This window comes from Cryptotermes secundus, unplaced genomic scaffold, assembly GCF_002891405.2.
Source record: "Cryptotermes secundus unplaced genomic scaffold, Csec_1.0 scaffold5523, whole genome shotgun sequence".
NCBI lineage: Eukaryota > Metazoa > Arthropoda > Insecta > Blattodea > Kalotermitidae > Cryptotermes > Cryptotermes secundus.
In genome coordinates this window covers 1-22,425 of record NW_019740746.1, presented here as the reverse complement: position 1 = coordinate 22,425, position 22,425 = coordinate 1, and the positions used below count along the sequence as shown (strand labels likewise).

At 42.3% G+C, this 22,425-nt stretch overlaps 2 protein-coding genes across 2 annotated transcripts; both read left to right on the top strand.

Moving 5' to 3' along the window:
* The first annotated feature begins 1,416 nt into the window (after positions 1-1,416).
* Positions 1,417-15,066, top strand: LOC111872641. The gene is made up of 3 exons (XM_023866733.2): positions 1,417-1,497; positions 7,059-7,381; positions 12,061-15,066. The coding sequence occupies exons 2-3, from the start codon at positions 7,064-7,066 to the stop codon at positions 13,717-13,719; spliced, it is 1,977 nt and encodes a 658-aa protein (XP_023722501.1). The 5' UTR covers positions 1,417-1,497; positions 7,059-7,063; the 3' UTR covers positions 13,720-15,066.
* A 2,199-nt stretch (positions 15,067-17,265) lies between these two features.
* Positions 17,266-21,730, top strand: LOC111872642 (E3 ubiquitin-protein ligase SIAH1). Its single transcript, XM_023866734.2, has 2 exons — positions 17,266-17,323; positions 20,704-21,730. Exons 1-2 carry the CDS (start codon positions 17,266-17,268, stop codon positions 21,480-21,482), a joined length of 837 nt encoding a protein of 278 aa, XP_023722502.1. The 3' UTR covers positions 21,483-21,730.
* Positions 21,731-22,425: the final 695 nt, after the last annotated feature.

The window sequence follows — 22,425 nt, the reverse complement described above, 5'->3', positions numbered from 1 at the left end:
CTTCCCTCATGACAATGCCCCTGCTCACACAGCCCTGTCTGTACGACAATTCTTGACCAAAAATGGTATGAACCCTGTTCCTCACCCTCCATACTCACCCGAACTTGCCCCGTGCGACTTTTTCTTTGTTTCCTCGAATGAAGAGGCATGAAAGGAAAGCGTTTTGCTGATGTTTCTGAGGTGAAGGAAAAAACGACGGAGGCGCTGTCAAGCATCTCAAAAGATGAATTTAGACAATGTTTTGTAAAATGGAATAAAAGACTAGACAAGTGTATTAGTGTAAGTGAAGAGTACTTTGAAGGGGATTGAAGGTTTGTGCTTAAAATTTGAATAAATAAGTTAAAAAAATAAGTTCGGTTTCTTTTGGTTACCCCCTCGTACATCGTGTGCCCATGATCCTTTAGAACATAATTTTTTTTTGCCCTGCAATGCCATCTGTTGGCGAGTTGTGGCGTTAACATTCTTGAAGATTCAACTGTGGCTGTCTATAACTTCAAAGCGCAAGCATCGTTGCATCATGTGTTCTGACCTTGAATGTAACAGTACTGTTCTGACGCTCGTCGAAAAATGGCGGTTGAACAGAGAGTCAACATTAAATTTTGTTTGAAGTTAGGCAAAAGACCCGCAGAATCGTACGAAATGATGAAAAGTGTGTACGGTAGTAATTGTTTGAGTCGCTCGAACATTTTTCGATGGTACGCTGTATTTCGTGACGGCAGGGAGGACACTGAAGACGCTCCACGTGCATCAATGCCGAGAACAAGTCTGAGAGTATGCTATTAATAATCAGTACAATTACTTCTTTTACTTTTCTTACATATCTGTTTTATACAAATATAGGAATGCTGTTTATGAAGTAACAGACGCTTTGCAGAAATCTTTTTTCCTCCAGTCTTAAGAGCTCTGTAACTGACTTTGGGCATTCTTCCTTGCTGTTCTTAGACAGAATGTCCATCACTGTCGCCCTTCGGTCCTCTCACCGCTGTCAGGATTACATTGTGATGTCCTCTAAAGGGAGAAACCCTGAGATGTCTGTTCCTTCATATAGGGAGCCTCCAAGACTGGATGAATACGAATTTTGAAAACGAAAGCCAAAAAAAGTTAAAGTACGATACGGTATCAACAGAAAAGAAGAAATATAAAAAAAATACTATATAAGGAGAGGTGTGCAAGAAGGTTAGATATTTTGATCTGAAATGAAGGAAGTAAAATTTAAAGGAAGTCTTCTCTCAAAACCAATAATTGTATTAAAATCGATTACATATAATGAATGTTTTATAATCAATACTGTACTTGTACAGAATCTGATAATGTAGTAAATCCTTACAAATCTCATCGCTCTCATCTTCGATTCTGGAAGCGACCGTGATGTCACTTCCGTTAGAACAGAACTAGTGGTGTATGTCTTTAGCGTTCTACAAACGCTACGGACTGGCAGTCTGACGGAGCTCAAGCATGGGACAGGTGACAGCATAACGGAATCACCAGTCAGCGCAGGTACAATCTGCCTTTCATATTAGTTCTAAACGGCTCTGATGATTGTGCATAACACTCAGAATTAATGAGTTTTGGACTTCGTCCATCTTCCGGTATTCTAGAAACTAAGAAAACATGTTTCAGAAACTGGATTTGTTTCGGTCTTCAGGTGAGTGTCTTCCCTCCTCAGCTGAGAACGCAAATAGAAACGTCGTGTTTTCTAGTTTCTAGAATACCGGAAGATGAACAAAGTCCAAAAAAAAAAAAAATCCAGTAATTCTGTGCATTCCATATTGTTTGGTATGTGGCTGTGTGTATGCCATCTCGGATTCTAAACCTGAACCCGTTGTCGTTAATACATCGGAAGAGACATGTTCAAACGATCCAAATGTAACATTTTACTTCTATTATCAAAGAGTATTATATGAACAGAGTTCCTAACGTACAGTTTCATTAATCGGGATCCTAAACAGCAAACATATACCTTATTATTGTCAGTAAGAGATACAAAATAAGTCATCAAGTTAGGCGATTACGTAACAAGGAAGGAGCTTCATGGTGCACAAACGCTCCGACCTTTGCTAACTTTGTGAAGTCTGCAGGGCAAAGGAAAACCATTCTGATAAGCAAATCAACTGAAACTGCAATACCGAATATTTATTTGCAGTACCGAAACGATGAGCCGATCACAGTGGCCGCAGACAAGAACTGTCTTCGCCAGCTTAAACACTGGGGTCGTGGGTTCGAAAACCACTCGAGGCGTGGATGTCTGTCTTCGTTTATTCTATGTCTGTGTTGCCCCAGCCCCGCGCAAGGAGCCCTACAGACTGTCTATATGATTAAGAATCTGTAAAGCAGAGGCTAAGGTTCGTCGCCGACAGTACCATCCGCAGGTTATTATTATCATTATTATACCGAATAGAGGGAGGAACGAGGTAGCGCAATTGGTTGAGACACTATTGTACAAGCCGCGGGTGCGGTTGCCGATGAGGTCACTGGATTCTTATAGTGACCTAACCCTTTCAGCAGCACCATGGCCCTAACAATAATAAGTGCCAAGAATCCTTGTGGAGTGAAGGGCGGCCGGCGCGTGAGGCTGATAACCTCACCGCTGTGAGCCGAATGCCTACCAAATGCGGAAGCCTCGACGCCTCACAACCCTATGGCCCTCCAGGGCCTGTTACAGGGATAGTTTTACCTATTTTGTTTACATTTTAGCGAAAAAAATGAAGACTAACTTTAGCATGGGAATTAAGTTCTGAGAACGAGGCTGGTAGCAAAGGCCCCAGGGTGTGTCCAATTGGGGTTCTACTGTCGGTGGACGGGTCAATATGTTAGTAGCTACCAGCTTGCGCTGGTTTCCTGTTTGTCTTATTCTTCGACCCTAAAGATGAAGTCGAATTGTTCCACCAAAACGTCGGTTGACTTTCAACAGACTACACGGCGTTGTTTCCCAGAAGACAGAACACATTATACAGATGTCCCAGGAGGAAAGATCAATATTCTATGAGGCCATAGTATCGGTCATTCTAAGCAAAAGAAAAAAAAAAGTATATTTACATGTGTCCTATTCCGAACGGTTTCAGTTCCAAAATTGTTGATAAGAAAGATATATTACGTACTGTTTCTAAGACCGGTATTCATTGTTCAAGTGACAAAGTTGGTAACAACACCGTCAACATGTGTCCTATTCGCGAACGGATTCAGATATAGAGCCATTTCACTGTACAGTCCAATATTCTTGATAACAAACAGATATTACCTACTGTTTCCAATACCGGTATTTATTGTTGAAGTGGCAAAGTTGGTACGGTTTACTTAGTAGAACAGATCTTTTCTAAAATTCCACCGTCAACATTAATGAACTTCGCAACTCGTGTGATGACATGGCGTGTTGCTCGTCTGTACAGAGTACCGTTCGGAATAGAACACATGTACATAGACAATATTTTGCTTAGAATGGCCGATACTATGACCTCCCAGAATATGAACCTTTCCCCCCTGGGACACTCTGTATATCAGGACATTTGTTTCCTGTCGAAAGCAATGCTGTAAATTGTTCAAAATGATTAAAATAGAGCAAAAGAAAAAAAAAGTTTACATAATTATCAAGGGTGTTTGCCCATTATCCGTTCTCATTGAAAATGTATCACAAATACAAGTCGATGGATCTATCTTATGTTAATTGCGCACATTGTGACTTCTTTCCTTGACCAGTCTCGTTCAAAATATCTCAGTTTCGTTTTCGTCTGGGATATGAACTATTACAACACAGCACAATAAAGATTCACTTTTCTCAGTAATATTTACGAAACAAGCCTCTTTCCAATATCCCGTTTAAGTGTTCACAGAAATAAAAAAAAAAGCTCTTTATTTTTCTATTAGGCCTCTTGTGTGCACCCACAAGACGCAAAGACTCTCGACCAAAAACAACAACAATGGTAAAATACGGAGAAACGTGAACTCGTTAGTCAAAGAGTGTCATAAGGCACAGTTTTTGTTGTTCTCTATTGTTTTTATGAAAGCCCAAGGAGAGTATTTACTACTTATTGCAGAATCTGAAGAATGAAGTTAACGCAGATAAGAACAGATTATTACTTGCTCCTGCGGCACGATATTCCGTCAGAGCTGGCACTGACCACTATCTTGTGGTGGCAAAGGTTAGGGAAAGACTGGCAGTGAGCAAACAATCAACGCACAGAGTTCATACGGAGAGGTGCAATCTCAAGAAATTAAATGAGGTAGAGGGTAAAGAGCAGTATCGTGTTGAAATCTCAAATAGTTTCGCGGCCTTGGAAAACTTGGACATTGAGGTGGATGTTAATAAAGCCTGGGAAACTATTACAGAGAATATAAACATTTCTGACAAGGAGAGTCTAGGTTATTATGAACTTAAGAAGCATAAGCCACGGTTCGATGAAGGATGATCAAAATTATTAGACCAAATAAATCAATCGAGATAAATGGGGATAATCTGAACAACTTAAGACGTGAAATCAGCAGGCATTTCAGGAACAAAAAGAGGAAATATCTCAAAGACAGAATTTATGAGCTTGCAACGAACAGTAAGAACAAGAACATTAGACCTGTATAGAGGAATAAAGCCTGTCCAGGTAGCCGAGCGGCCTAAGGCTTGTACTGTCTTTGCTCGCTTGGAAACTGGGATCGTGGGTTCGAATCCCTCTCAGGGCACAGATGTTTAGATTGTGAGTGCGGTTTTCTGTGTTTGTCTACAGGTAGAGGCCTTGCGATGAGCTGATCACCTGCCCAAGGAGTCCTACCGAAAGTGTAAGATCTAGAAAACCCGAAGTGAACGGAGAAGTTCATGGAGGTAGGCCTAGGCCCACTGGGGCTGCAGTGCCAAGGGGGGAAAAATAGAGGAATAAATGACTCTAAGAGGGGTTACCAGCCTAGCAGTAACTTAGTGAAGGATGAGAATGGTGATCTGCTTGCAGATTCCAACAACATTTTGAATAGGTGGAGGAACTACTTCTCTCAGTTATTGAATGTACATAGGGTCAGTGATGTTAAGCAGACAGAAATCCATACAGCTGAGCCGTTAGTGGCTGTTCCTAGTCCGTTTGAGGTTGAAAATGGTTTTGCTAAGTTGAAATGGCATAAATCGCGTGGTGGTGATCGGATTCCAGAAGAACTTATTCAAGCAGGAGGTGAAATATTACGTTCTAAGATCCATAAGGTAATTACTTTTACTTGGCATAAGGAAAAATTGCATGATCAGTGGAAGGAGTCTATTATTGTACCAGTTCACAAGAAGGGTGATAAAATTGACTGTTGTAATTATTGGCGGTTATCACAGCTATCCATTTCATACAAACTTTTATCCAATATTCTTCTCTCACGGTTAAGTCCATATATAGAAGAAATAATTGGGGATTATCAGTAGGGGTTGCGACGTAACAGATCAACTACTGATAATATCTTCTACATCTGTCAGATATCGAGGATAAAAAAGGGAGTACAATGGGACAGTACATCAGCTACTCATATTCAGACTATGATTCAGTAAAGAGGGAATTATTGTACAATATTCTGATAGAGTAAAATATACCCATGAAACTAGTTAGGCTGGTTAGTTAGTTAGTTAGTTAATGGAGAGGGTGGGTTTCCCCATGCACTTCGACCAGTATTGGTCAATTGTGCTTCCCTCTATGATATTCTACCAGTCGCTATATCCCACCGATATTGGTGCGTACCATCAGTCCCGACCGAGTCAGCGAGTTCGGCCTCCATTAGCTTGGCGGTATCTATAGTGCTTCCCCAATCTATCAGAGGTGTTAGAGACTACTTGTTGGGTGGGAAACGTCCTTGAATTTGGCTCAGTGACCTCCTTTGGAGATATGAGGTTCTTTTACGTGCCGTAAAGCTACGACACGGGACACACGACTTAAAGTCCTTCCCGGAGGACTTGTTCCCTGAATTTTCCGCCCTTAAAAATTCGACGACTTCCGCCGGGTTTGAACCCGCGTACCAAGTTAGGCTGGTTATAATATGTTTAAACGAAACGTATAGTAAAGTCGGTATACGTAAGCATTTGGTTCATAAATTGCCCATCCAGAATGATCTAAAACATGGAGATGCTTTATCTCCACTCCTTTGCAACTTTTCTTTAGAACATGCCATTAGGAAAGTCCAGGGAAACCAGGTGGGACTGAAATTATATGGGACACATCAGCTGTTGGTCTATGCCGATGATGTGAATCTACTGGATGATAATGTAGATACCATAAAGAAAAACACACAAACTTTAACTGACGCAAGTAAAGAGGTTGGTCTAGAAGTAAACACTGAGAAAACTAAGTATATGTTGCTGTCTTGTCACATTAATGCAGGGCGAGATCATGACATAAGGATAGAAAACAGATGTTTTGAAAATGTGCACAGTTCAGATATTTGAGAACAACGATAACAGATCAAAACCTGATTCAGGAGGAAATTAAGAGGCGATTGAACTCGGGTAATGCTTGCTACCATTCAGTCCAGAACCTTTTGTCTTCTCGTCTGTTGTCCAAAAACTAAAAATTAGAATATACAAAACTATAATCTTGCCTGTGGTTCTGTATGGGTGTGAAACTTGATCTCTGACATTAAAGGAGGAACATAGACTGAGGGTGTTGAGAATCTTTGGACCGAAGAGAGAGGAAGTGACAGGAGGTTGGAGAAAAATGCATAACGAAGAACTTCATAACTTGTACTCTTCTACAAGTATAATAAGAATTATCAAGTCAAGAAGGATGAGATTGGCGGGGCATGTAGCACGAATAGGCTAGACGAGGAATGAACACAGGATATTGGTGGGAAAGTCTGAGGGAAAGAGATCACTGGGAAGACCAAGGAGTAGGTGGGTGGGCAATATTAAAATGGATCTTAGATAGGATGGAATGGGATGGATTGATCTGGCTTAGAATAGGGACCAGTGGAGGGCTCTATTGAACATGGTAATGAACCTTCGGGTTCCATTAAATGCTGTGAAATTCTTGAGTAGCTGCAAATTGGCAGCCCCTCAAGAAGGGCTCATCTCCATGAGTATTTATGTACGTATGGAAATGTATTGGTCTTCACAGTTGGCATGCGGTCCAATATGATAGCACGGCTCTCTACACCGATCAGTAGGACGTTGACACTTCTGTCGATGGCGTTCACCAAACATCATCGTTCGCAAAAACAGGGACAAGCGGCAGGTGAGGGCGAACCACTGCTACAGCCAGTCGAAGAATTTCCACAGGAAGAACCGCTTCAGGAATATGTACGACAAACGAGGGAAGAAACTGGTGAGAATGTACGGTTGGGGCTCACACGCAGTTTGGATGTTCTTGAACGCAGGGATCATAAGAGAGAGCGAGTACTGCTTGAAGCTGAAGAAGGAACGTCAAGTCAACTGGCAAGGGTACAGATAATTTCTTATTCACACCTTTAATAATATTCTTATAATAACATATCGTATTGACCTAATCCTTCCAGCCGCACTATGGCCCTGCGGTTGACTCAGCCTCTAACAGAAATGAGCACCAGGAATCTTCCTGAGGGTAAAAGACATCTGTCTAGAAAAATGTGGGAGCCTCGATGTCTCACGACCCTACGTGCCTCCACGGCCTGTTACACGGTGCCAAATCCCAGAAGACTGCTTTCTTCATGTTACAGGGATAGTTTACTTTATTTCTTTCACATTATCCTTTATATCACTATTGCTTATACTTCATGTTGGCATTATTTGCTCCTATGCAAAGTCCTGGAGGGGGAGGCAGTTTTATGAGGGCGGTTCAAATTTCGTCCTGAGTTTCACGAAATCATCTCAGCTATTTCTTGATGCTATCACTAATCTACACAGCCGGGTTAGAGCAGTCGGTATAGTGACTAGCTACGGACTGGATGACCAAGGGGTCGGGATTCGAGTCCCGGTGGGGGTAAGAATTTTCACTTCTCCACCTCGTGCAGACTGACTCTAGGATCCACCCAGCCTCCTGTTCAATGGGTACCGGAGGTAAAGCGGCCGGGGCGCGAAGCTGACCAATTACCTGCAATTAGTGCAGAGGTCAAGAATACGTGGATCCATACATCCATTCTCGCATAAGTCTTACTGGCGCAGAGTTTAGTTAGGCACAAGGATCATATTTTATTGTCTCAGATTCGAGACTTCCCTCTTCGTCGCCTCTTACGACTCGCAGGGTCAAGGTAGAGGTATTCGACCCCGCCTCCACACGGGCATAACCTGACTAGGTAGCCCCAGTTGTTTTCCTTATAACCCCTTTGCATGGACCGGGTAGAAAAGATCGTTTCCAACGGTATCTGTATTGTTGCATGGGTATCGGTTGCTGCGGGAACGTGTTTACCGATCCGTTGTCTAAAAACAGTTCTGGTTTATTTACTTATCTCACATCCGTTGCATAGTAACGGCTCCACAAGCTACAGTATTATGAAACTTTCGGTATGCATACTGCATGTAAGTAGTATATATATACGAGGACTATCACTACATGCGGAAATGTCCAATATTATTCCTAAGCCTAAATATTTTTAATGCATCGCCCAGAATCCGAGGCATCGTATCCGATTTGATTCTTAAACATAATTGAAAAATATTTCGATGTATCTTAAAGCATGTTCGGCCAGCGTGCAAAACCGCGAGCTAATTAGCCACAAATGCATCTTTCCCTAACAGCTACAATCCTCCCTTTTCGCTCTCTTACAATTTCCTCTCAGCCGCATAGCAGTGTGAACCATGCTTGTCACACTGTACATATAAACAGTAGTAAACTACAGAATGTTCAAAAGCCTAAACGTTGAGTGCATTAATACTCGTATTGTGACTTACTTACCCATGTGGCTGACTCTTTCTTGAGGAGCCGCCCATTCTGCAGATACTTACGAATTTCCCAGCATTCTATGGAACTAGAACGTTCATTTAAGAGCCCTCCACTGGTCCCTATCCTTAGCCAGATCAATTTAATTCAATCCATACCACCCCATTCTATCCCTCTAAGATACATTTTAATATTGTTCACCCTCCTACGCCTTGGTCTTCCCAGTGGTCTCTTTCCTTCTGCCTTTCCCACCAATATTCCTCTTCCCCCCATTCGTGCTACATGCCCTGCCCACTTCATCCTCCTTGACTTGATTGAGTACATTAATAACTGATAAAAATTAGGGGTTTCAGAGGCGTCAAGAAGAAGGACATGAACATTATTGTTCGATTAAAACATGATAATGAATGATTTAAATTTAATGGTTCATTTCACAAAGCAAATCACAGAAGCGGTAACTCATTACGCATTTCGGCCGCAACACCAGGCGTCATGACATAGGTCGTTGTTTTCCTCAGTCTCTGAAGGCAAGAACCGGGACAAGGAAGACTGCTTCCCTCTACAACGCTGCCAGTCAGCTATCCGTTAAATCATCTTATCGTTAGACGGCGTATAACGAGAGAGAACGCAAACGTCGATAAAGAAAACACATGAAATAAATGTGTTCCTTTTGTAAAACATAGTTTATATTTCGAGTACTGCAAAAACTAAATGGAGCCAATATATTTCGGCGACACAAACAAAATAAACAAACTCCATGACCTGTAGTCCGCAAGCGAACTATACTGACCGAGCGACCGTCGCTTGTCAGCGAAGTTAGTGCCAACTTTAGCGGACAGAGGGTGTAACCTGATCAGCGCAACGGATCCCCAAGTCCGTTAATCTCGGTTTTTCTAGACTAGAGCCTCTATTTCATTGAAAGAGCTCGTCAATTATCCTCACAAGGGGGAGTGGACCCCGTTCACATTTCTCGGCGATACGGAGATAATTAGCATGAAAATACAGAATATTACACTGAAGCATATAGGATTATTTTGAGAACCCCAGAACTAGAGAGACAACTAGGAAGACCTAAACAAAGGTGGGATAATAATTTATAATTCTTAGAGATAGGACGGGGTGGTATGGACTGGATTGATCTGGCTCAGGACAGGGACCAGTGGTGGGTTCTTGTGAACAAGGTAATGAACCTTCTGGTTCCATAAAGTTTTCTGAATTTCTTCATGAGGTGAGAAACAGGCGGCTTCTCAAGAAGGTCTCAGCTTCATGGAGTTAGTTACTTTGTGTTTACTAGTTACCTACTGCGGTGTTGCAGGAGCCCCGATAGCTCAGTCGGTATAGTGGCTGACTACGGGCTGACGACGGAGGGGTCGTAGTTCGAGTCCCGGTGGGGTCAAGAATGTTCTCTTCTGCACGTCGTCCAAACTGGCTCTGGGGCCCACATAGCCTGCTTTCTAATGGGTATCGGGGGTTCTTTTCCCGGAGTTAATGCGGCCGGCCTTTGAAGCTGACCACTCACCTCCATCTAGTGCCGAGTTCAAGAAAATATGGGTCTATACATCCACTTCCACATAGGCCTTCATGGCGTAGTGCTTAATTAGTCAAGCACAGGAACAACTTTGCTTTTACTATGGGAGTGCATCCATCATGTTACGTACTTCACCAACCCTTCCAAGAGTACAGGGATTAGAGATATTTATCAGTTCATGGTACATCACAACACTCAAATAAAAATAGGGGCAAAAGCCATTTAAATATCGACTAAATACATTTTTTTTTTACAATTTTCATTAATTAAAGAGTCTTGCTTATGCGAAATAAGCGATAAAGAGGTCTTTAAAAAATTTCTCGATTGAAACTGTTTTGTATTTACTCCTCATGATATTCGTATAATAAATGATTCATGTTGTGTCTGTACCAAAGATCTTACTTCAAAATATCAAGTCATAAATTGCACTGTAAATGAGGATATAGGAATTCATACTTTCGATAAGACAGCGACATCCAAAATATAAATAAAAAAAAGGTATAGCTATCCCTGTAACAGGCTGTGAAGGCCCACAGGGTTGTGAGACGTCGAGGCTCCCACATTTTCTAGACAATCGGCTCACAGATGGCTGTGAAGTTGTCAGTCTTACGCGCCGGCCTTCCTTTATCCCCCAGGAAGATTGCTGGTACTCATTTCTGCTAGAGGCTTAGTGGACCCCAGGGCCATAGCGCGGCTGGAAAATCCAATGGCCTCATCGGGAAACGAACCCGCGACCTTCCGGCTTGTAGCATATTGCCTCAATCAACTACGCTATCGCGCGCCGCCGGCGTCCAACAAGCGCATATTACTATTTTCAAAATGATATTCAGACCGCAGGAAAGTAATATGCAAGGTAAAGTTGCCCCCTGTGCTTAACTAATTAAACACTTCGCCATAAAGGCGTATGGGGCGTGGATATATAGAAACACATTTTCTTAACTTCGGAACTAGATTGAGGTGAGTGGTCAGCTTCAAGCTCCGATCACTTTACTCCCGGGGGAAAAAACCCGTACCCACTGCATAGGAGGAGAATTGGGCGCGAGAGACGGTGTGGACGAAGTGGAGAAGAGAAAATTCTTGATCCGTCCGGGACTCGAACACCGACCTTTCGGTCGTCAATCTCGTAGTCAGTCGCTATACCGACTACACTATCCCGGCTCCCAAGTAAAATGTAAATTAATGATTAATTCACTTCAGTCCAAACAACTTGTGAGGATGTGAATTGGCATGATAAGGTTCAGGACCGTAAGCAAAGTCGGAATTTGACGTCATCTGTGTTGAATTTATGGATGTACTACAAGGGGGAACGCGGTAGCGTAGTTGGTTGAGGCACTATGCTACAAGCTGGAAGGTCGAGGGTTCGAATCCCGATGAGGTACACTTTTCAACTTTCCTAATCCTTCAAGCCGCATCATAGCAATGGGTTCGACTCAGCCTCTAATAGAAATGAGTATCAGGAAGATTCCTGGTGGGTAAATAGCGGCGGGCGTGTAAGGCTGACAAACTTACCACCATCTTTGAGCCAACTGTCTTGATAATGTGGGAACCTCAACGTCTCACAACCGTATGGGCCTCCATGGCCTGGTTCAGGGATAGCTTTACCTTTACCACAAGCTATTCACTTTAAGAACATGGGTACTGTTATCAATGAAGTCCATGGACCCAAAACACCGGTCCTGAAGCCTGTCTTGCCAATTATTTACAAACTGATTTCCAATTCTTACTTTGCATCCGTAGGGAGGCGACGTTGGGACGTCCTATCCGGAAGTCACAGAAGATTCAGAAGAAGGCGAGGAGGAAGAGGTGGACATGGATTACACGATCGAGTGCCCATTGTTTAGAATTCCAGAAATTAAATGCTTCTGGTTAGGCAGCCTCAGACACTTGAAGGAACATGTTACAGGAATCCACGCCGATATTCAGAAGACAAGTCCTTGGATCTGCTGTACGTCTCTGACAAACAGCGTTTTAATAATATGCTGCTACGATGATATATTTCTGTATTACAAACAATTTACAGACACTGGTACCATGTATGCAGTTGTACAGCAGGTCGGTATTACAAACTGGAATTACACATACACAATCCAGCTTTTCTCGCACGAAAGGGAAAGCGATAATATTACATTTAGCTTTCGTATGACAAAGATGCGTGAGCATCTTGAAGACGTTTTGGGTGATTACGAGTGCACGGTGATTGATAAGCATCATTTGAAACCTTTTATAGAGAATGGCGAGTTAGCTATGTCGGTGAACATAAGACCTGTTCATAAACATAAAAGGACAGATGTGACTGAGACACATGACAAGAAAAGATACACTTCCAGGACTACTCCTCAGAGGTACAAACGTGAGCTTGGTGAGGAAACAGTTAAATGCCCTTTGTTTAAAATTCCACACATTAAATGCTCCTGGTCAGGTGCGCCCAATATTTTAGTGTTGCATTTAGAAGCCGAGCATCGTAAAATTGTCATACGAGGTCCTGATTTCGATTGCAGGCTTATTGTAAACAAAGCGTTATTAATTTCTTTTAATGATGAAATATTTCTATATTACAAATACATTTCCTCGACTATTATGTACGCAATTATACAGCAAGTTGGTATGAAGAACGAGAAATATACGTACATAATCGAACTTCACTCACAAGACGAAACAGTGGAAGACATTACTTTTAACTTGAATGTAAATCCGATCTGTGAGCCGTTTGAAGCCCTTTTCGATGCGCGTGAATGTGTGGCTGTGGCCGTTGAGTTTTTGGAACAGTTCATAGTAAATAACGAATTAAATATGAAAGTAAAAATACGAAGTGTTCGCACACAGGAGAGGATGTTTGTTGTCGCGGCTGGAGAAACCAAAGATGACGTTGCCAGCTCTCCTCTTGAGAAAGACGATCAAGGAACGGGAATACGTACTGGGAAAATGAGATGCCCCTTATTCCAAATTGAAGAAATCAAATGCCCTTGGTTAGGTAATCTGGAAAACTTAGAGCAACACATGGCAAACGCGCATAAAAATTTTGTTGCGTGTCGCCCTTACTTCGCCTCCTTTAATCCTACGAACGCTCAAGTCATAGTTTTCTTCAATGATGAAATATTTCTATATCACAAGTATGTTTCAGACACTCGCATCCTGTACGCAGCGGTACAGCAAGTTGGTATTACAGGTAGGAGATACCAGTACACAACCTACTTTTATATACCGGGTGAAACGACCGCCAAAGTTACACTTAACTTTCATACGAATAAGATTACTGAAAGTTTTGAAGAAATTTTCAAAGCTCGAAGATGCCTGGCGGTTCACATTGAGTTTCTGGCACCTTTCATACAAAGTAACATATTATTCATGAAAGTGAAAATAACAGAAGTTCCTCCCAGTACACAGCGTAACCAATGAAAATGAGGACTATGACCAATTGCCCTGCATTTATACGTCAAGAGCGGTTTTAGTACTCCACGTAAGGAGGAAAGGGGTTAGGATGCGCATGCACTTCTCTGCGCCGAACACACTTGCACAGTCGAACTCCCACAAAAACTCCCTAAATAATTACAGAGCGGTAGCTCCTTGAGCGTCTTTCCTATACAAGTTCCTTGGACAGAATTAAAGAATGTTTTTGTTCCCTGTCGCCATAATTATTTTCTCTAGAAAACGCTATAAGCATTTTAAAAAAAGTAATTATAATAACTGATTACTACGCCCTCATATAACAGAGGAGAGACATCATAAAACCTAGATCCCATATTTCATCATAGTAATTGATTAAACGAATTGTAATTTTAACATTTTACAGCCCGATTTCAAAACGTCGAGGCAATTCCTGTGCCCTACACAAATAAAGAAATTGATTTATCAAGTTATGGATCAACCAATTTGTTTGCTACTGACGTCAAACCTGGCACAAGAATTTGTGAGAGGTGACGCACATATCCCTGGGGACATACGCGTACCCAGTACATTGCAAGACGTCTTTCCCAGCGATGGCATTCGTTTGAACAAACACTGGCTTCAGCACGGACAGAGCAACTGCGTGCGTTCGTGCGATGTGCAATTTCTTTGTAAGAGGTCTCTAGCAGCACTGTAATGTGTGTTTTAATTTCAAAATTACAATCACTTTTAAATTAAAGAGAACAAGAATTTGATTAGTTTGACAAACGTATATATTCCTGAACTCGAGAACAGAGACGATTTTATGTTAATTCATACATAACACCGGCGACAGAAATGGAGACAAGTTCTTTCGCTAGTTTTAGTGTCCTTTGATTGACACGTTTGTGACTTGACTGTGGCCTATCAACTACTGTTACATTTGCAAACATCTTAATAGTAATGTTTCTATATATGCTGGGTTTTTAAAGAACTTACTAAAGGTATTTTAGTTGAATAATGGTAATCGGTTTTAAAAATAAAATGTAACAGTTGATTTAGTTTAGGCATCTGTGATCTTACCCATAAAACATAGAAAAAAATTGTATTAAATCATTTGACATTCAGCATAATGAAGAAATATATCAAATCATTTTATCAAGAACGGAATATGTAAATTTTAATTTCGGCCTGTTGGGTCATGAACCTTTATTTTCATGAATCAAATACTGAAAGACTAATATCTAATGTTATTCCTGCATTTCGAATAAAGTAATTGATATGATATGTGGTATGATTATATGTACCAGGGGGCCCAAATAGAAACTTATTCTTGTGGAATTCTCTGACTCAAATTCTCCAATAAATGTTGAGTGTTTATGTTCGCCTTACTATTTCTATTCACATTCTGTTTCCACAGTGTGTCCCAACACTAATGGTGGGATTTCAGAATATTATATGTATTAAACGGAATACGGTAAATAATATTAAACGAGAACTAAATTAAAGAACTTAAACAGTTTTCTCCACGTGTTTACCGAAGTTCTACGTGGGCTGCACTGGTGACTTTGCTAACATCTAAGCGGTATTCCATTTCCTACCTCACTCGACCAAGAACATGAGGACTGACAGACGGCAGCTGCTTCTCTACTGTCGAACTATTCGAGTTGTTCTTTGATTTCCTTCATCTTTACTATATGCACCATATTCCGTTTAAAACGTAATATTTTGAAACCCTACCATGACCTTTTAGGACACAAACCTACTAGGAAGTTGGGATAACACAGATATAATAAAAACATAAAACTTTAATTAACTGTAGTAAGGTGGTGGTCTAGAAGGAAACACAGACAAAACTAAGTATATGTTGCCGTCTCGTCACCAAAATGCAGGGCAAAATAATTACGTAAACTTAGAGAACAGACCCTTTGAAAATGTGGCACAGTTCAGATATTCTGGAACAACGATAACAAATCTAAACCAGATTCAGGAGGAAATTAAGAGGAAACTGAACTCGGGTAATGCTTGCTACCATTCAGTCCAGAACCTTTTATCTTCTCATCTGCTGATTAAAAAACATAAAATTTAAGATATACAAAACTATAATTTTGCCTGTGGTTCTGTATGAGTGTGGAACTTGGTCTCAGATATTAAGGGAGGAAGAGAGACCGAGGGTGTTGAGAATATATGGACCTAGAAAGGATGAAGTGACGGGACGCTGGGGAAAACTATATAATGAGGGGCTTCTTGACTTGGACTCGTCTCAAGCCCAAACCCCTTTACCCACGGGGAACAAGCTAGCGGTGCCCTTTGGACAGGACGCTGTGTGGGCCCTAGCGCTGGTCTCGGCAACGTGGACGGGAGAAAAACATTGCACCTACCAGCACTCGAACCGTGCACCCAATAGCCAGTTGATATACCGACTGAGTTATCCCCGCTCCCAACTAAATAACTTCATGGAGCTGAGACCTTCTTAAGAGAACGCCATCTTTGAGTCGACTATCTAGAAAACGTGGGAGCTTCGACTTCTCACAACCCTATGGTCTTCCACGCCTGTTAAAGAGGGTTAGTCATTTGTAGTCTTATGAACAAACATGTTCCAGCGACGAAAACATTTAATCTGAAACACCCTGTTACCATGGCAGTGTTTTATTTATACTGACGTCGGTGAGTACACAAGCAAATTACTTACTGATGACGCTGATGACTCAGTATTTAGACGTCGATTGGTAGGACGACTGTTGAATGATGAACTGTAAAGGATCCGAATGGAAGCGGCGGTCATGGCCTGACCTATTACTATCCCAACACTTACCTGCACGACACGAAAATTCCTCAGTCAGGATTGTCAGTGTCTCAGCCGAGATTCAAACACAAGACCCCCCCCCAGTGTTACCGCTTCGCCGGCCCGCCAGCTTTCGTACTCACAATTTTAAATAAGAGGTGTGATCAGTTTTCAGTATGCAAATGTGTTCCCCTTACTCTCCCATATTCCTCCCCCTTCCAAAGTATGCCCGGGTTACACAGACAGCAAGGCAATCTCATAAGCATTTTCTTTTTTCAAAATACGGTAAGTAGCCTATCAACAGATCAATGCAAGCCAGTGGGTGACAGTTTCCCTTCTAATACGTTAAATGTAATAAACATGGGTATGTACCGAGCCGGGATAGCGTAGTCGGTACAGCGACAGGATATGGGCTGGACGACAGAGGAGTCAGAGTTCGAGTCCCGGTATGGTCAAGAATTTTCTGTTCTCCGTGTCGTCCAGACTGGCTCTGGGGTCCACCCAGCTTCCTATCCAATGGGTAACTGGGGCCTCTTTCCCCGGGGGTAAAGCGGCAGGGCGTGAAGCTGACCATTCGCTTCTAAATAGTGCCGAGGTCAAGAATATATGGCTCTCTACATCCACTCCTGCATACACCTTCACGGCGAAGTACTTAATTAGTTAAGCACAAGGACTACTTTATCTTTTTACATGACTGTATATTTTGGGCATTGGCATATTCTGACGAAAAACAAAACGTTATCCTTGGAATCTTAAAGCAAACATGACGTCACTCCCGGCAGCCACCGATAAGGATGCGTACGCATTCGGCACAAACAGCTAGTCACTCCCCGGCAGAGGAACAAGCAGTAGGTAAGGAAACAGGTTTAAGCTACGCTGCAGTTGTAAACCGTGTTGAACTCTTGAGGGTTGAAGTAAGTAAGTAAGCAAGTAAGTAAGTTCTCCAGTGAAATAAGGTTTCCAAGAAAGAGACTACTTATGTGAAACGTATAAGAAATTGTTCATGAGCATTATATATTAGTGTTAAACGTCCAAAATTTAAAACCATATAAGTCTAATTTTTTTAATTCGCTTAGTGGGGGGTGGAGTCCAATTCGGTCCACTCAGCACAGCGTCCACTGATTGGCCTACTGTAGCCTGCCCCGGGTGATTATGATGATGGAGATTTTAGTGGAATGAAGATTGGCAGGGGAAACCGATGTACTCGGAGAAAACCCGCCTCAGCGCCACTTTGTCCACCACAAATCCCACTTGATCAGACCCGGAATCGAAGCCGGGCCGCCGCGCTGGGATACCAGCGACTAACCGCTTGAGCAATGGCGCGGCCTACATATAAGTCTAAGTATGAAGGATGAATTAGGTATCAATGTAGGACAATTCATAAGGAGGAAGGCGGTGTTTGAGCCATATTGTTAGGTTGGTAAAATAGAGGCGGCTGGTATAAACTGGAATGAGAAGCAATAAATACATAAACAATTCCGACATTAAATACGTTCGAAAGCACGTATTTTAACGGCCGAAAATAAGATGGGAAATGGATGGAACCAACTCAAATTCGTACCCCAATACAGAGTGTCCAGTTGAAAAGTATCAAAAACAAAATGTCAGAAAGCATTTATGGGTTATACCATTACAAAGGGAAACTATCCACGTTCTTTCTGAGTATATAACTTTCTCAACAATTTTCATTGTGGGCTCCCTTGGTGGCACGACAAATATCCAGACGATATTCGACCTCGTTCCACGTTGCTTGAAGCATGTTTGGCGTTATCATAGGTACAGGGTCCCTTATGCGGGCTTTCAGGTGTTGAAGGTCGTTGATCTTAACCTGGTAGACAGTGTTCTTCACATAACCTCACAAGAAATCCAGTGGGTTTAAATCTGGCGACCTAGGAGCCCAAGTAATTGATCCACCTCTGCCGATGCATCTCCCAGCCATCTCTCTGTCCAGGTGATTCCTAACATGGTGGAAGAAATATGGCGACACCCATCTTGTTGGAGAATGGCCTGAGGTGGTAATTGGGGCAGAGCATACAGCTCCAGCATGTCCAAGTACGAACGTCTGGTCACAGTCTTTTCCGAAGAGAAAAACTGTCCAGTCAACTTGTTCACTTTGGGACTACCTCTCTCCAACTCACATGTGACATGTGGATTCTGACATTCACAAATCCTGTAGTTGTACCTGTTTACATCTCCACTGACATGGAATGTCGCCTCGTCCGAAAAGCACACTTGGCGGAGGAAATCGGGTGACGCGTCAGTTCTTTCTGGCATGTCCACAGCGAAGTTTATGCGTGCTAGTTGGTCACTCGGTTTTAGTGCATGAAACATTTGAATCTTGTACGCTCTTAGGCAGAGTCTTTTGTGAAGCACATCGTGCACTGTTGAACATGGAATTTGTACGTAACTGTAAGCTAGCAGCACGAATTGACTTGCGCGGACTTCGTTGGAATGCCTCTCTAATGCGACTGACATTTTCTTCAGAGGTCCGTGTCTTTCCAGGAGATTTTACACGCAACAGACTTATCTGTAGTCCGCAGTTTGTTGTCCCAGAACCGAATGCTTTTCCATGTAGGAGGCTGACGCCCATATTTCGCTGTAAAACGACGCTAGACAGCGTAAGAGATCGCAACTCTGCTAGCCACAATATGCATTTAACCTGTTCCTGTGTTGTCGACATCGTTAGTGAGTTCGTCGAAGATCATCAGTTGGCGCATGCGCCTAAGTCGGGCATGAAAATAGACGTCCAGAGTTTTCCTTTCCGTTGACATAAACCGGATACGTGTATGACAATTAGTTTCCGAGATACACATTCTTGTTGTTTTGGACACCTTTCATCATGACACTCTGTATTCGCGTTGAAACGGGGTTCCGCTACCAGAGAACCTGTCATCATATAAAAATAAAGCTATCCCTGTAACAGGCCGTGGAGGCTCATAGGGTTGTGAGACGTTGAGGTTCCCACATTATCTAGATAATCGGCTCAAAGATGGCGGTAAGGGTGTCAGCCTTACGCGCCGGCCGCCCTTTACCCTCAAGAATATTCCTGGTACTCATTCTTCTTAGAGGTTGAGTCAACCCCAGGGCCATAGTGCGGCTGGAAGAATTAGGTCAATTAAAAGAAATCCAATGACCTCATCGGAAACTGAACCCGCGACCTTTCGGCTTGTGGCATAGTGCCTCTACCAACTATATATATATCAGGCTCCTGGCTGCCTTCTCAAGCACAATCCATCCGCTACGATATATAAATCGTAATAATTAGTAGTTAATTAGTTCATTTGTATGGTTAACCCTTCACATCCCTGTGGCCACTACATGTACCGCCTGCTTTAAAACACAAAACCCTGCATTCTGACTACACAGTGTATTTGTGTGTTTCGTATGGTTCTCTCAACACACATAGACACTTTCCCTAAAAAACGAACTCCAAGTTATCCCTGGGCATAATGAATTGAACATCACGTCCTGAAGACGTATGGGGGGACTGGAGATATAAATCTGCCATTCTAAACCTCGACACTAGATGGAGATCAGTCCTCAGCTTCACACTCCGGCTGCTTTATTGCCGGGGACCACTTACGTAGGCGGTTGGGAGCGCCCCCCCCCAAAAGAAAACCCGATACAGATATTTCGGAGAAGAGGGAAAACTGTTGTTCCTACCGGGAATAGATCCTAACCTAGTCGCAGTACCGACCAAGCTATTCCGGCTAGAGGTACGTTTGAGGAAAAAGCAAAAGGCTTACAAAATGAACTTTCTTGTGATCAGAGGACAGAANTGTGGGTTCAATTACCGATGGGGTCTTTGGATTTTTAAATTTCCGTAACATTCCAGCCGCATTATGGCCTGAGGTCGACTCAGCATCTAACAGAAATAAGTACCAGGAATCTTTTGGGGACTAAAATAAGGCCAGAGCTTAAAGCTGACAGCCTCACCACCATCTGTGAGCCGAATGTCTAGAAAAATGTGGGAGCCTCGACATCTCGCAACCCTATGGGCCTCCACAGCGTGTTACAGAAATAGTTTTACCTTTTTGTACGTTATATTACGGAGAAAGTTTGGTGTTAACATGGGAAGAGGAGGAGCTGCATATGTTTCAGTACAAACCCCAACATTTACCCAAGTCAAGCTATCTCGGCTCCCACCTTGTTAAACCCCCTCAATCCATGTTCTCTCCTCCCCCACTTAAAAAGAAACACCACGTTTCAGAGCCGTGTCACTGATTTTGCAGGTATGGCACAGAACGTGGACATCTTGGTAACTGTTCCCGCGACTGAGCAGCTATTGCAGTTCCTCCTGTGTCCTCTCTGCAGTAACCGTATGGTACAGCCTATCACGTTCTGCGAAAAGGGACATAACATCTGTTCTAACTGCAAAGACACTATGGACAAATGCCCTACCTGCGGAAGTCAGTTCAGCGGGATAAGAAACATCCGTCTCGAGATTATATCGCAGTGGTCCAACTTCACCTGCGCAAACGTCGCCCTGGGATGTCCAGTCATGCGCCCAATAGAGTTAATGGCCGACCATTTGGCCTCATGCGCATACAGGAAGGCAACATGTCCATTAAACAAAGTAATGGATATCGTTTGTCATTGGGAAGGACCACTGAAGGACCTGATATTCCACTGCAGTGAATCACATCAGAAATATTTTGCTGAAGGTGAAAGCTTCATGTCTTCATCCCTTGAGGACGCTGTGAATATGATTCACTATTGCGATGAAGTCTTTATTTGCCACAAAAGATTCAAAGATGGCAAATTGTATTGTGCAGTTGAGAAAGTAGGAATCTCACAGGCGCTATATACAGCCAGCTTCATTCTCAATACAGTAAGTGGGTCTGAAAGAATAGTATTCACCCATACCGTTCGCAATATTTCTGGAAACTTGAATTATTTGCTAGAATATGGCAAATTTCTTAAACTGAACGATAAACTTGTAAAAAGGTTCATATCTGATGGTAAACTTGCATTGCAGGTGATGATATGGAGAGCCAATGTAAAGAAATAACTGTATTTGTTGTAATAACCAGCCAAAACAACGATCTTTCAAAAATGCTATTATTCAAAATGACGTTATAAATGATTTGTACAAAAGGTTAATTATTATTATGATTTTACCTTTGATATGATGTAGTAAGGATTCAAGTTAGAGCAAAATTTCAATTTGTAGGTTTAGAAATATTCATTGTACTTACCTATATCTCGCATAAGTGCTCATCAAACTATAAATGTTCTGAAGTTTTAAATATATTTATGCATGAAGTTACCTGCTACATTTATTGAATTCTCAGCTTTGTTCTACTGTAGGTCGCGTTGGCCTTACTTAGATCGGGTTAAGGTAAAGCTAACCCTTAACAGGCCGTGCGGGCCCATAAGGTTGTGATACATTGAGGCTCTCACATTTTCTCTAACAAGTCGGCCCACAGATGGCGGTGAGCTTGTCAGTCTTACGCTTACTTTGATTTCGCACAATACGTATAAGCGAAACCTACTTTAATTTCCTAGTAATCATTCATGTTGCGCGCTATAAGTTTTCCCTACTGCCCTCATATATACTTAAACGTTATTTACTTGCATGGAGCGGAGCCCTTCTGGAGGAGCCGCCAATTCTGCTGCTACTCAAGAAATTCCCAGCATTTTATGTAACCCGAAGGTTCATTACCGTGTTCACAGGAGCCCTCCACTGGTTCCTGTCATCAGCCAGATAAATCCATTCCATATAATCCTGCCTCTCTAAGAACCATTTTAATACTGTCCACCCATCTGTCTTGGTCTTCCTAGTGGTCTCTTTCCTTCTGGTTATCCCACCAATATCCTATATGCAATCCTCTTCTCCCCCATTCATGCTACATGCCCTGGGCACCTCATCTTCCTTCACTTTTTTGATTTTAATTATACATGGAGAAGAAGCTCCTCATTATGCAGTTTTCTCACACCGCCTGTCACTAAAT

Excerpts from the sequence above, each read along its gene's own strand:
- LOC111872641 (XM_023866733.2), top strand. The coding sequence starts at position 7,064 with ATGCGGTCCAATATGATAGCACGGCTCTCTACACCGATCAGTAGGACG. Across the intron at positions 7,382-12,060 it reads CGTCAAGTCAACTGGCAAGG|GGAGGCGACGTTGGGACGTC; the intron begins GTACAGATAATT and ends TTGCATCCGTAG.
- LOC111872642 (XM_023866734.2), top strand. The coding sequence starts at position 17,266 with ATGCGTACGCATTCGGCACAAACAGCTAGTCACTCCCCGGCAGAGGAA. Across the intron at positions 17,324-20,703 it reads GGCAGAGGAACAAGCAGTAG|GTATGGCACAGAACGTGGAC; the intron begins GTAAGGAAACAG and ends CTGATTTTGCAG.